The sequence below is a fragment of the Artemia franciscana genome, chromosome 8, assembly GCF_032884065.1.
Source record: "Artemia franciscana chromosome 8, ASM3288406v1, whole genome shotgun sequence".
In the NCBI taxonomy this organism is placed as follows: Eukaryota; Metazoa; Arthropoda; class Branchiopoda; order Anostraca; family Artemiidae; genus Artemia; species Artemia franciscana.
The window spans coordinates 24,710,491-24,723,919 of record NC_088870.1 but is presented as its reverse complement, the minus strand read 5'-3'; the positions used below and the strand labels follow the sequence as shown (position 1 = coordinate 24,723,919).

The 13,429-nt window shown below is 33.2% G+C and overlaps 1 protein-coding gene and 1 long non-coding RNA gene across 3 annotated transcripts in view; one reads left to right on the top strand and one right to left on the bottom strand.

The window, feature by feature from the left end:
- The window catches only part of LOC136030184 (nuclear exosome regulator NRDE2-like), a 76,904-nt gene that overhangs the window by 24,350 nt on the left and 39,125 nt on the right, over positions 1 to 13,429 (top strand). For both annotated transcript variants that reach the window (XM_065708927.1, XM_065708928.1), the window contains exon 5: positions 787 to 1,035. In XM_065708927.1, the coding sequence (XP_065564999.1) occupies positions 787 to 1,035 (249 nt within the window). The remainder of the gene's footprint in view (positions 1 to 786; positions 1,036 to 13,429) is intronic.
- On the bottom strand, positions 9,746 to 11,802 carry LOC136030183 (uncharacterized). Its single transcript, XR_010618209.1, has 2 exons — positions 11,668 to 11,802; positions 9,746 to 11,088 (listed from the first exon to the last, which is right to left on the bottom strand). It is a non-coding gene; the product is annotated as an uncharacterized LOC136030183 (long non-coding RNA).

The following is a 13,429-nucleotide window of genomic DNA, read 5'->3' as shown; positions in this document are numbered from 1 at the left end:
TATTGTTCATAATCGGCGAGAGCTTTCCTGTAATTTATTATATCAGGTCTTTTTCAGACAATTAAATTTTAGCTTCTCAGTGCTACAGGTAATACAAAATCCTTCAGATATCTGATGAAACTGTGTGTATACCTGAGTTATTTAAGCTAATTACAAGGAATATTCTTTATTAGGATTCCCTATTTTCTTCCGATGGGCATCAGGAGGAACTACATTTTGGTGCAATTGACTGAAATAGAAAAGTGAATATAGTGAAGAAATATTCAGAAGGTGTATGCATAAGAAACGTTCTTGTACATTAAAAAATTAGTCTTGAAAAAGTCATTAAAAAGCTGTACATTACCCCCCAACCACGTACGTAAGAATTGACTTGGAGAGGAGGTCCAAAAAAGGGCGAATTCTATGAAAAAGAGGATTATGCGGGAAATAACAAATATTTTTATATTTAGTGGGAAGCATGCCCAGAGTCTCCTGCCCTATGCACTGTGTTTAGCTACTTTCGGTAAATTTTCTGTATTGCATGAATATTTATTTTTCATTGCCAAGATCAATTTTTCAGAGTTTTCTTCGTTGGCATTTTATCTGTAAATTTTGTTGGTTGGTCTTGACTGAATGTCCATTTTTGTCAGTTTAAAGAGTTTTTTTCTTTGGGAATTTTAGCAAGTCTTAATCATTTTAACTATTTCTTTGCTACTCAACCATTTTTCATTTAAAACTGCTGTTTATATGTGGCAACCTAGTCGATCGTAATTTTGCTATTATGATTTTTACTTTTTTGTTATATAGGTATATTCTTTCGCTTATGTATGTTCCTTAAGTCGACTGGTTACACTGAAAAAGCAGTTGGTCTCTATCAAATACAACTTGAATTGGCAATTCGTACACCAGCGGAATTGCAAAAGAATCCTTTTAATGTTCTCCTCCAAATGGCTGATAGATTCTGGGATAGTCATGCGCCAAGACTCGGCGAAGAAGGTTCTATATCCTGGTGTTCTATAGATAGAGACAACATCATGACTAGAAGATTCTCGCAAGGTGAGACAAGTTGATTTAGAATTAATTTTGCTCTAAAATTAATGATGTAGAACCTAGGTTAAAAAATTAGTATTCGTATTATCTTCCTGTTTGAGTTGGTTTTACGTTGAGTTTGCTAACTACCTGAAATCTCCAATATAATATGTGATATAATGTAATGGCTCCACGCCCTTAAAAGATTATCAAATCCTTTTCTGAGGATCAGCACGGGTTAATTGGTCGTTTCTCATCCTATGGACCGATTCTCTTTTGAGAAAACCCTAGGCTAGCCACCCATTTCGCTGGCAGATACTTAGTTATGGATGTTTGCTTCGTCTCAGTTTCCTTTGTGATTTCACATATACTTCTTAAAAATGCGCAATTCTACCACTCTGTTTTTTCTTAGAAACATAAAAAATCACACGTTCTTTGATAAACAGGTCACTCGGTAAGTAATTCTCGTTTATGCAGTTTATGAGGATCTATGCAGTCCATTTAATATTGAGAGATATGAAAATCGGTCATTCTAGGAAAACTGGCCCAATTATTTCCTTTTTTCTGTGAAACAAAGTATATTACTCCTAGTACTCATTCTCCATGCTAAATGTACTATTTCTGTGATTTTATCATCATATGTACGTCATACTTAACAAAAGTTCAGTGAGCAAATAAAATATCCTAATATTCCTAAAACAATACTATTTCGTTTCAGAGTCCTAACGTTAGGATTTTTTTTCAATTAATCAATGGGGTTTATTGTTCATCAACAACAGCAATTGATAACAAGAGTTTTTGCCTCCAGTAGAATCCTACTTTATCCCCCAGTATACTACTACCAACTACTCATCGCAGTACCAAGCTGTATGAGGCCGACACAGCTACACACGCTCCTTCTCCATCCCAGTCTGTTCAAAGCCTCCCTCTTCACACCCCCAAGAAGTTCTTATCTCCCTTAAATTATTCCTTACGACATCTTTCCACCCCAACCGAGGACAATCTGCTTTTCGTTTATCCCTTGACGGTTGGCCGAAAAGGCCAATATATGGTAATATGTCATCCTTCATCCACAGAAAGTGCCCTAGCACTCCAACCAAGGACGACCTGCTTTTATTTAGCCTTAGACAGTTGGCCGAAAAGAGTAATCTTTGGCAATATGTCATCCTTCCCAGCAGAACGTACCCTAGTCATTATTACCCTAGAAAGCCAGACTGAACTACACTTTTTGTACAGCCTTCTATTTGAAGCATAGTCAAGCCATCGGGTACCCAAGACAATCCGTAGGCAATTTCTCTGGAAAACATCTAGCAAATCTTCTTCCGTTTTTCGTAGCGCCTTTGCTTATTTCTTTTCTTTTTCTTTTCCATCGAGTTTATTTGAAAAAAAAAATTATATCAAATAACAGAAAAGCCTCTGCTGTATCAGCGTTGAGACTCGTTAACATAAAGATTTATCCCTATCACGAAGATGGGCTCTCACCTCACTTCCAATATTACTACACACCTCCTCCACAATTACTTATTATTACCTTAACTATCAGGTTCCTCCCTCCCTCCCCAGAAGCACATTCACTTCACTTATTTAACTATAAAACAATAAAAATAATGTTAAATACTGAACTTATTTTAAACCAAATTAACTTGTAATTATTTGACCTTTCACTAAATATTTCTTTAAGTTCTTTTTGAAGGACCCAAGGGAGCTCTTACATCTCAGCTCTTGCGGAAGCATGTTCCACTCCACAGCGCAAATCATATCCTGTGAAAAAGCCGAGCGTTGTTCGTCTCACCCGAATATCAAAAGCAGATTTGGTATTTTGATCACGTTGTTCAAATTACAAAATAAAGAGATTGCGGAAAGGAGATGGAAGTGATTCGGATATGAACATAAAAACATAAACCGAGCATGACAAATGGTAGAGTGAACCAGGGGAGAGACAGTCATTTATGCTTCCAATTATTTTCAGTGCGAGTCTATGGATTGAATCAAGTCTCTTCAGGTGTGACTTAAACGTTGACTGCGAAATTGTCTCACAATATTGGTAATGAGGCTTCAGAAGTCCGCTGTAAAGTAGACGAAGGATTTCTGGTGGAAATGTGGGCTTCAGTTTCCCGATAATACCAAGATTGCGGGAGAGCTTCAGTTCCACAGCCTGGGTGTGCTGTAAAAACAAGAGCTTTTAGTCCTGAAGTACACCTATATACCTGGAAAAACTCGTTTCTGGCCGCCTAATTGTTCCTAGAGAAGTTGTAATTTCAATTATTCCTGGATGAAGAGTTCCAATCCTCGCAAAGAAGAGAACACACAATTTGTTAACAATAATTACAAGTCTATTTACATCCATCAATATGTAAGTTTTTCCCCAGATGACTTGTTGATTACTCTAGATTGCTGACATGCTAGTTTCACAGGAAGTCATTGTAGTGTCATCTGCGAATGCCACCAGTTCATCAGAGCCACTGTCATCATTAGAAGTTTTTTTTTTACCACAGCATAGTTTAGTATTTAGCCATTTCAGTTTTCTTTTCCTGCACCGAATTTACCTAGGCTAGGATACCATTTACCCCTATTTCTACGATATGGGCGTTAAATCTTCTAATAAAGCACAAATGACACCCCATCTATTTGTTCCTCTGGCTGTATGCAAAATTCCTCTGAGTCGCTACTATCCCTGTCAGTCAGCCTTACTGGGGCATATACTACTATGACTGATACCCTGCATTCTTTCATCATAAAATGGGCGACTAGCATTCTATTATTATACCGTCCCAACCTAAGCAAGACTTAGCAGCTTCCGTGTTCATCGTGAGCCCTACTTTCTGTCTATGTGCCTCATCCTTCCTGCCTGAGTAAATAAATTCTATATCACCTAATTTCATCTTTCCTACCCCCTGGGATATGAGTGTCTGAAACTCCTAATATGTCCAGTTAGAAGTGTCTGAATTGATCAGTCAAAATGTTGGTACGATAGTTATTGTACTGTTCCAAGTTGCAATAGTCATATTGCGTTGGAATTATTTTTTATTGCTTTAAATCGTTGAAATTATTTTGGCATCAGGAAAAGCAATGGTCCGGGAACTAGTGCAGGACAGAGACTAAAACATCTTCTCAAATCCACACCGAAGCGCGTAAGCCGGCTTAAAATTGAACATCAAGAAGTCCCTGGGACTTCCAGTTGAATGGAGGCTTTGCGCAATCCTGGGTCGGTCTTGGTCACAACATGGTTTTCAACACTTAGCGATGAAATATTGCATATGCAATATCAAGCCTGTTGCCTCTGACTTGTTACATATTCATGCCTACAAAGATTATGCTACTACGGGATGCAACCCATAGTAGATAAATTAGCTAGGAAGAGACCAAACCCAGAAGAATGGTCTAATAGTCAGAGCCCCGTACAAATGTTGTGTCGTTTACTAGGCTATAATTTCCTCGAGGGGCGGCACTCCTCAAGGTCACCTGTCAGTGCGTCAGCCATCATCTTCCTCAGAATGAAGATAAGTGGTGTTTACTTCCCTTCACAATGTTGAGGTGTGTAGACGAATTTCCTATGCTACTTAGGGACGTAGGTTCAAGCTTCGCTTTCTGGAACTCTACCACTGCTACAGAAATTTCTAGACTTAGCTTGCCTCAATTCTTGCTCCCACCTAGAGTCAGCTATAGGCTTCAGGAAGGGGCTCATTAATGATGCCCATTCGAGTGTTGATTTCTGTCAGTTTGTGCATAAAGATATTTTCTCTATCAGATACAAAAACAGAAAAAAAAATGGTCCAATAGTGAAAAACAAGTTCAGTTTGAAACAACTTCATAAGATTAAAAAAAAAATCGTTATTTCCATCAAGATAATGAATTTGAAACTAAAAATGGGTTGAAAATTGCTACATAAAATGTAAAAGAATAAACAGTAATTACCATTAATGAAGAAATGAAACCTAAAATGTACAGAAATTACAATGAACAGTGAGATCAATTGGAAGCGAAAAAAGGATGGCAAAAAAAGTGGCTTTGCACGCCACAAAAGGCATGCGCTAGGCACTTTAAGCTAAGTATCCAGACCAAACAAGAGTTAGTAGTGCTTGTTGAAAAAGATTCTATCAGGAATGGAGTGATTGATTTTTTATCTGTGCTTAAACTAAATATATATATATATATATATACTAGCTGTTGGGGTGGCGCTTCGCGCCACCCCAACACCTAGTTGGTGGGGGCGCTTCGCGCCCCCCCCCCAAGCCCCCCCGCGCGCGTAAGTCGTTACGCGCCATATTAGTTACGCGCCATTGTAGTTGTGTCCCTATGTCCCACCTGTGAATATAGATAGATATATATATATATATATATATATATATATATATATATATATATATATATATATATATATATATATATATATATATATATATATATATATATATATATATATATATATATATATATATATATATATATATATATATATATATATATATATATATATATGTTTTTAACTACGTAAAACTTGCGAATATACAACATTCTTTGCTGTCCCATTGTCTGTGCATATAAATAGATTGTCAGGTTTACCGACTCTTGAACATGCAACATATAATGGTCCATGGGAAAACAATCCGTATTCAGATCTATACCTCATGATTCTAATGATTGCCCTTGAGCTTTGTTGATGGTGATTGCTAATCGACCATTCCCTGAGTCGCCATCGTCATTTATATATCCCCCTGTGCACCCCGGCGTCCCCTTTGTAGTTATGTCCCTGTGTCCCGGTCGTCATTTATATTCCCTGTGTCCCGGTCGTCATTTGTGTCCCGGTGTTCCAGTCTGTGATTTCTCTTTGAGTGTCCCGGGCGTCATTTATATTCCTTGTGTCCCGGTGTCCCGGTCGTCATTTATATCCCCCTGTGCCCCCCGGCGTCCCCATTGTAGTTGTGTCCCTGTGTCCCGGTCGTCATTTATATTCCCTGTGTCCCGGTCGTCATTTGTATCCCGGTGTCCCGGTCTGTATATACATTCGTTTTTTAGTTTTGTTTTTCTCCTTTATTTTTTTCCTTTTTTCTTTTTTTTCTTTTTTAGTTTATTTAGATTTTTAGATTTTTTAGTTTTTTTATTAGTTTTTAGTTTTTTTGTAGTTTTTACCATTTTTTTAGTTTTTTTAGTTTTTTTTTTTTACTTATGTCCTGGTCGTCATTTATACTCCCTGTGTCCCGGTCGTCATTTGTGTCTCGGTGCTTTGTTGATTGCTAATTTATATTATATTTATATTTATATTTTTTATATTTATTAATATTTTTTTAGTTTTCTTTTTCTCTTATTTTTCAGTTTTTTCCTTTTTTTAGTTTTTCTTTTTTTAGTTTTTAGTTTTTTTTTGTTTTTTACCTTTTTTTAGTTTTTTTAGTTTTTTAGCTTTTTTAGTTTTTTTATTAGTTTTTAGTTTTTTTTAGTTTTTGCCTTTTTTTAGTGATTTTTAGTTTTTAGTTTTTTACCTTTTTTTAGTTTTTTTTAGTTTTTTAGCTTTTTTAGTTTTTTTTCTTTTTAGTTTTTTTTGTAGTTTTTACCTTTTTTAGTTTTTTTTCTTCTTTTGTATTAGTGTGAAATAATTCAGACGTCATATGCGGAGAAACACGACGTCACTCGACAGACAGACAGACAGACATAACCCACAAACAACTTATTTTTATATATATTTATTCATATTTTTTTAGTTTTCTTTTTCTCTTTTATTTTTCAGTTTTTTCCTTTTTTTTAGTTTTTTTCTTTTTTAGTTTTTAGTTTTTTTTTAGTTTTTTACCTTTTTTTAGTTTTTTTTTTTTTTTTAGTTTTTTTTTTTTTTTAGTTTTTTAGCTTTTTTAGTTTTTTTATTAGTTTTTATTTTTTTGTAGTTTTTGCCTTTTTTTTATTTTTTTCAGTTTTTTTTTAGTTATTAGATTTTTACCTTTTTTTAGTTTTTTTTAGTTTTTTAGCTCTTTTAGTTTTTTTTTCTTTTTAGTTTTTTTTGTAGTTTTTACCTTTTTTAGTTTTTTTCTTCTTTTGTATTAGTGTGAAATAATTCAGACGTCATATGCGAACAAACATGACGTCACCTGATCCATCCACAGATCCACACACAGACAACTTATTTTTATATATATAGATATATATATATATATATATATATATATATATATATATATATATATATATATATATATATATATAAATAAGTTGTCTGTGTGTGTGTGTGTGTGTGTGTCTGTCGAGTGACGTCATGTTTGTGTGTCGACTGACGTCATGTTTTCGACTGACGAAATTACAGACCGGGACATCGGGACACAAATGACGACCGGGACACCGGCACATAGGGAATATAAATGACGACCGGGACACTCAAAGAGAAAGCGACCGGGACACAAGGAATGTTCGATTAGTAATCACCATCAACAAAGCACCGGGACACAAATGACGACCAGGACATAAGTAAAAAAAAACTAAAAAAACTAAAAAAAAGGTAAAAACTACAAAAAAACTAAAAAGAAAAAAAAACTAAGAACTAATAAAAAAAATAAAAAAGCTAAAAACTAAAAAAACTAAAAAAGAAAAAAAAAGAAAAAAAAAGAAAAAAAAGAAAAAAAAGAAAAAAAATGAAAAATAAAGGAGAAAAACAAAACTAAAAAAATAAAAATAAAAAAACTATAAAGAAAAAAGAAAAAAAAACTATATACAGACCGGGACACCGGGATACAAATGACGACCGGGACACAGGGAATATAAGTGACGACCGGGACACAGGGACACAACTACAACGGGGACGCCGGGGGGCACGGGGGGATATATGAATGACGACGGGGACACAGGGAATGTTCGATTAGCAATCACCATCAACAAAGCTCAAGGGCAATCATTAGAATCATGAGGTATAACTAAAAAAACTAAAAAAAAAAGACCAATTCAAAAACGAATGTATATACAGACCGGGACACCGGGACACAAATGACGACCGGGACACAAGGAATATAAATGACGCCCGGGACACTCAAAGAGAAATCACAGACTGGGACACCGGGACACAAATGACGACCGGAACACAGGGAATATAAATGACGACCGGGACACAGGGACACAACTACAACGGGGACGCCGGGGGCACAGGGGGATATATAAATGACGACGGCGACACAGGGAATGGTCGATTAGCAATCACCATCAACAAAGCTCAAGGGCAATCATTAGAATCATGAGGTATAGATCTGAATACGGATTGTTTTCCCACGGACCATTATATGTTGCATGTTCAAGAGTCGGTAAACCTGACAATCTATTTATATGCACAGACAATGGGACAGCGAAGAATGTTGTATATTCGCAAGTTTTACGTAGTTAAAAACATATATATATATATATACTAGCTGTTGGGGTGGCGCTTTGCGCCACCCCAACATCTAGTTGGTGGGGGCGCTTCGCGCCCCCCCCCAAGCCCCCCCGCGCGCGTAAGTCGTTACGCGCCATAATAGTTATGCGCCATTATAGTTGTGTCCCTATGTCCCACCTGTGAATATATATATATATATATATATATATATATATATATATATATATATATGGTTTTAACTACGTAAAACTTGCGAATATACAACATTCTTTGCTGTCCCATTGTCTTTGCATATAAATAGATTGTCAGGTTTACCGACTCTTGAACATGCAACATATAATGGTCCATGGGAAAACAATCTGTATTCAGATCTATACCTCATGATTCTAATGATTGCCCTTGAGCTTTGTTGATGGTGATTGCTAATCGACCATTCCCTGTCCCGGTGTCCCGGTCGTCATTTATATCCCCCTGTTTCCCCCGGTGTCCCCGTTGTAGTTGTGTCCCTGTGTCCCGGTCGTCATTTATATTCCCTGTGTCCCGGTCGTCATTTGTATCCCGGTGTCCCGGTCTGTATATACATTCGTTTTTTAGTTTTGTTTTTCTCCTTTATTTTTTTCCTTTTTTTTTCTTTTTTAGCTTATTTAGATTTTTAGATTTTTTAATTTTTTTATTAGTTTTTAGTTTTTTTTTCTTTTTAGTTTTTTTGTCCCGGTCGTCATTTATATCCCCCTGTTTCCCCCGGTGTCCCCGTTGTAGTTGTGTCCCTGTGTCCCGGTCGTCATTTATATTCCCTGTGTCCCGGTCGTCATTTGTATCCCGGTGTCCCGGTCTGTATATACATTCGTTTTTTAGTTTTGTTTTTCTCCTTTATTTTTTTCCTTTTTTTTTCTTTTTTAGCTTATTTAGATTTTTAGATTTTTTAATTTTTTTATTAGTTTTTAGTTTTTTTTTCTTTTTAGTTTTTTTGTCCCGGTCGTCATTTATATCCCCCTGTTTCCCCCGGTGTCCCCGTTGTAGTTGTGTCCCTGTGTCCCGGTCGTCATTTATATTCCCTGTGTCCCGGTCGTCATTTGTATCCCGGTGTACCGGTCTGTATATACATTCGTTTTTTAGTTTTGTTTTTCTCCTTTATTTTTTTCCTTTTTTTTTCTTTTTTAGTTTATTTAGATTTTTTAGTTTTTTTATTAGTTTTTAGTTTTTTTTTTCTTTTTAGTTTTTTTGTAGTTTTTACCTTCTTTTTAGTTTTGTTAGTTTTTTTTTTTACTTATGTCCTGGTCGTCATTTATACTCCCTGTGTCCCGGTGCTTTGTTGATTGCTAATCGAACATTCCTTTTGTCCTGGTCGCTTTCTCTTTGAGTGTCGTCATTTATTTTTTTCTTTTTTAGTTCTTTTAGTTTTTACCTTTTTTAGTTTTTTTTAGTTTTTTAGATGAAATTTTTTTTTAGTTTTTTCCTTTTTTTCTTTTTAGTTTTTTATTGGTTTTTACCTTTATTTTAGCTTATTTTTCAGTTTTTTTCCTTTTTTTTTAGTTTTTTTTTTATTTTTTATTTTTTTTAGTTTTTTACCTTTTTTTAGTTTTTTAGTTTTTTTAGTTTTTTTAGTTTTTTAGCTTTTTTACTTTTTTTATTAGTTTTTAGTTTTTTTGTAGTTTTTGCCTTTTTTTAGTTTTTTCAGTTTTTTTTTTAGTTTTTTATTGGTTTTTACCTTTATTTTAGCTTATTTTTCAGTTTTTTCCTTTTTTTAGTTTTTTTAGTTTTTAGTTTTTTAGTTTTTTACCTTTTTTTAGTTTTTTTAGTTTTTTTAGTTTTTTAGCTTTTTTATTTTTTTTATTAGTTTTTAGTTTTTTTTGTAGTTTTTGCCTTTTTTTTTAGTTTTTTAGCTTTTTTATTAGTTTTTAGTTTTTTTTGTAGTTTTTGCCTTTTTTTAGTTTTTTCAGTTTTGACGTCACCTGATCCAGTTTTTTCAGGTGACGTCACCTGATCCACGATCCACAGATCCACAGACAACTTATTTTTATATATATAGATAGTTTTTTTTTTACTTATGTCCTGGTCGTCATTTATACTCCCTGTGTCCCGGTGCTTTGTTGATTGCTAATCGAACATTCCTTTTGTCCTGGTCGCTTTCTCTTTGAGTGTCGTCATTTATTTTTTTCTTTTTTAGTTCTTTTAGTTTTTACCTTTTTTAGTTTTTTTTAGTTTTTTAGATGAAAATTTTTTTTAGTTTTTTCCTTTTTTTCTTTTTAGTTTTTTATTGGTTTTTACCTTTATTTTAGCTTATTTTTCAGTTTTTTCCTTTTTTTAGTTTTTTTTTATTTTTTATTTTTTTTTAGTTTTTTACCTTTTTTTAGTTTTTTTAGTTTTTTAGTTTTTTAGCTTTTTTACTTTTTTTATTAGTTTTTAGTTTTTTTTGTAGTTTTTGCCTTTTTTTAATTTTTTCAGTTTTTTTTTTTTAGTTTTTTATTGGTTTTTACCTTTATTTTAGCTTATTTTTCAGTTTTTTCCTTTTTTTTAGTTTTTTTTAGTTTTTAGTTTTTTTTAGTTTTTTACCTTTTTTTAGTTTTTTTAGTTTTTTTAGTTTTTTAGCTTTTTTATTTTTTTTATTAGTTTTTAGTTTTTTTTGTAGTTTTTGCCTTTTTTAAGTTTTTTTAGTTTTTTAGCTTTTTTATTTTTTTTATTAGTTTTTAGTTTTTTTTGTAGTTTTTGCCTTTTTTTAGTTTTTTCAGTTTTGACGTCACCTGATCCAGTTTTTTCAGGTGACGTCACCTGATCCATCCACAGATCCACACACAGACAACTTATTTTTATATATATAGATATAATCTGGCGTAACGGACAGACAACTTATTTTTATATAGATATATATATATATATATATATATATATATATATATATATATATATATATATATATATATATATATATATATATATTATATATATATATATATACTAGAATGTAAATTCTTCGGGGGCGCCACTCTTCAAGTGGGATTAGAGTTGACGCAAGATCCCCAGTCTTGCAGGCACCCCGAAAGGGTCCAGGCAGCCCTTTCCAGAGGCCGTTGTCCATAGATCTGGATCTTACGCCCTGCCGCAGTTGTCCCCCTATAGAGGATCCTCCCACGACGGCGTTCTGCGTCACCATGCAATCTAACCCATTACTGGGAAGTCAAATCACATTTCAATATATATATATATATATATATATATATATATATATATATATATATATATATATATATATATATCTATATATATATAAAAATAAGTTGTCTGTCTGTGGATGGATGGATGGATGTGTCAGGTGACGTCACCTGAAAAAACTGGATTAGGTGACGTCAAAACTGAAAAAACTAAAAAAAGGCAAAAACTACAAAAAAAAACTAAAAACTAATAAAAAAAATAAAAAAGCTAAAAAACTAAAAAAACTATAAAGGTAAAAACCAATAAAAAACTAAAAAAAAACTGAAAAAACTAAAAAAAGGCAAAAACTACAAAAAAAACTAAAAACTAATAAAAAAAGTAAAAAAGCTAAAAAACTAAAAAAACTAAAAAAACTAAAAAAAGGTAAAAAACTAAAAAAAATTAAAAATAAAAAAAAACTAAAAAAAAGGAAAAAACTGAAAAATAAGCTAAAATAAAGGTAAAAACCAATAAAAAACTAAAAAAAAAAAGGAAAAAACTAATAAATGACGACACTCAAAGAGAAAGCGACCAGGACAAAAGGAATGTTCGATTAGCAATCAACAAAGCACCGGGACACAGGGAGTATAAATGACGACCAGGACATAAGTAAAAAAAAAAAACTATCTATATATATAAAAACTAAAAAAAATAAAAAATAAAAAAAAACTAAAAAAAAGGAAAAAACTGAAAAATAAGCTAAAATAAAGGTAAAAACCAATAAAAAACTAAAAAAAAAAGGAAAAAACTAATAAATGACGACACTCAAAGAGAAAGCGACCAGGACAAAAGGAATGTTCGATTAGCAATCAACAAAGCACCGGGACACAGGGAGTATAAATGACGACCAGGACATAAGTAAAAAAAAAAAAACTATCTATATATATAAAAATAAGTTGTTTGTGGATCTGTGGATCGTGGATCAGGTGACGTCACCTGAAAAAACTGGATCAGGTGACGTCAAAACTGAAAAAACTAAAAAAAGGCAAAAACTACAAAAAAAACTAAAAACTAATAAAAAAAATAAAAAAGCTAAAAAACTAAAAAAACTAAAAAAAGGCAAAAACTACAAAAAAAACTAAAAACTAATAAAAAAGCTAAAAAACTAAAAAAACTAAAAAAAAGGCAAAAACTACAAAAAAACTAAAAACTAATAAAAAAATAAAAAAGCTAAAAAACTAAAAAAACTAAAAAAAGGTAAAAAACTAAAAAATAAATAACGACCGGGACACAGGGACACAACTACAACGGGGACACCGGGGGAAACAGGGGGATAACCTGACAATCTATTTATATGCAAAGACAATGGGACAGCAAAGAATGTTGTATATTCGCAAGTTTTACGTAGTTAAAACCATATATATATATATATCTATATTCACAGGTGGGACATAGGGACACAACTACAATGGCGCGTAACTATTATGGCGCGTAACGACTTACGCGCGCGGGGGGGCTTGGGGGGGGGGCGCGAAGCGCCCCCACCAACTAGGTGTTGGGGTGGCGCGAAGCGCCACCCCAACAGCTAGTATATATATACTTATTGACGACATGACTGCCTGTCCATGGATTATTCTTTATGGTTGATTGTGTGTGGCTATGCTGTTTAACCTATGTGATTGTATGGATGAGTAGGGTTAAGGCCTCATTCAAGTGCTGGTCTATATTAATCACTAATTTAGGAAAACAGTCTTCCTTTTCTCCTTCTGTCTTTCTTTTCTTTTTTTTTTTTTGTGTTTGTGCTGTTGCATTGGTGATTTCTCTTTTCATGATATATAAATAAGTTGTCTGTCTGTTATGTCTGTTACACTTTGTCTGTTACGCCAGATTATATCTTCTATATATATAAAAGAAAACAAACTAGAATGTAAAAACTGGAAATTGCATAAATAT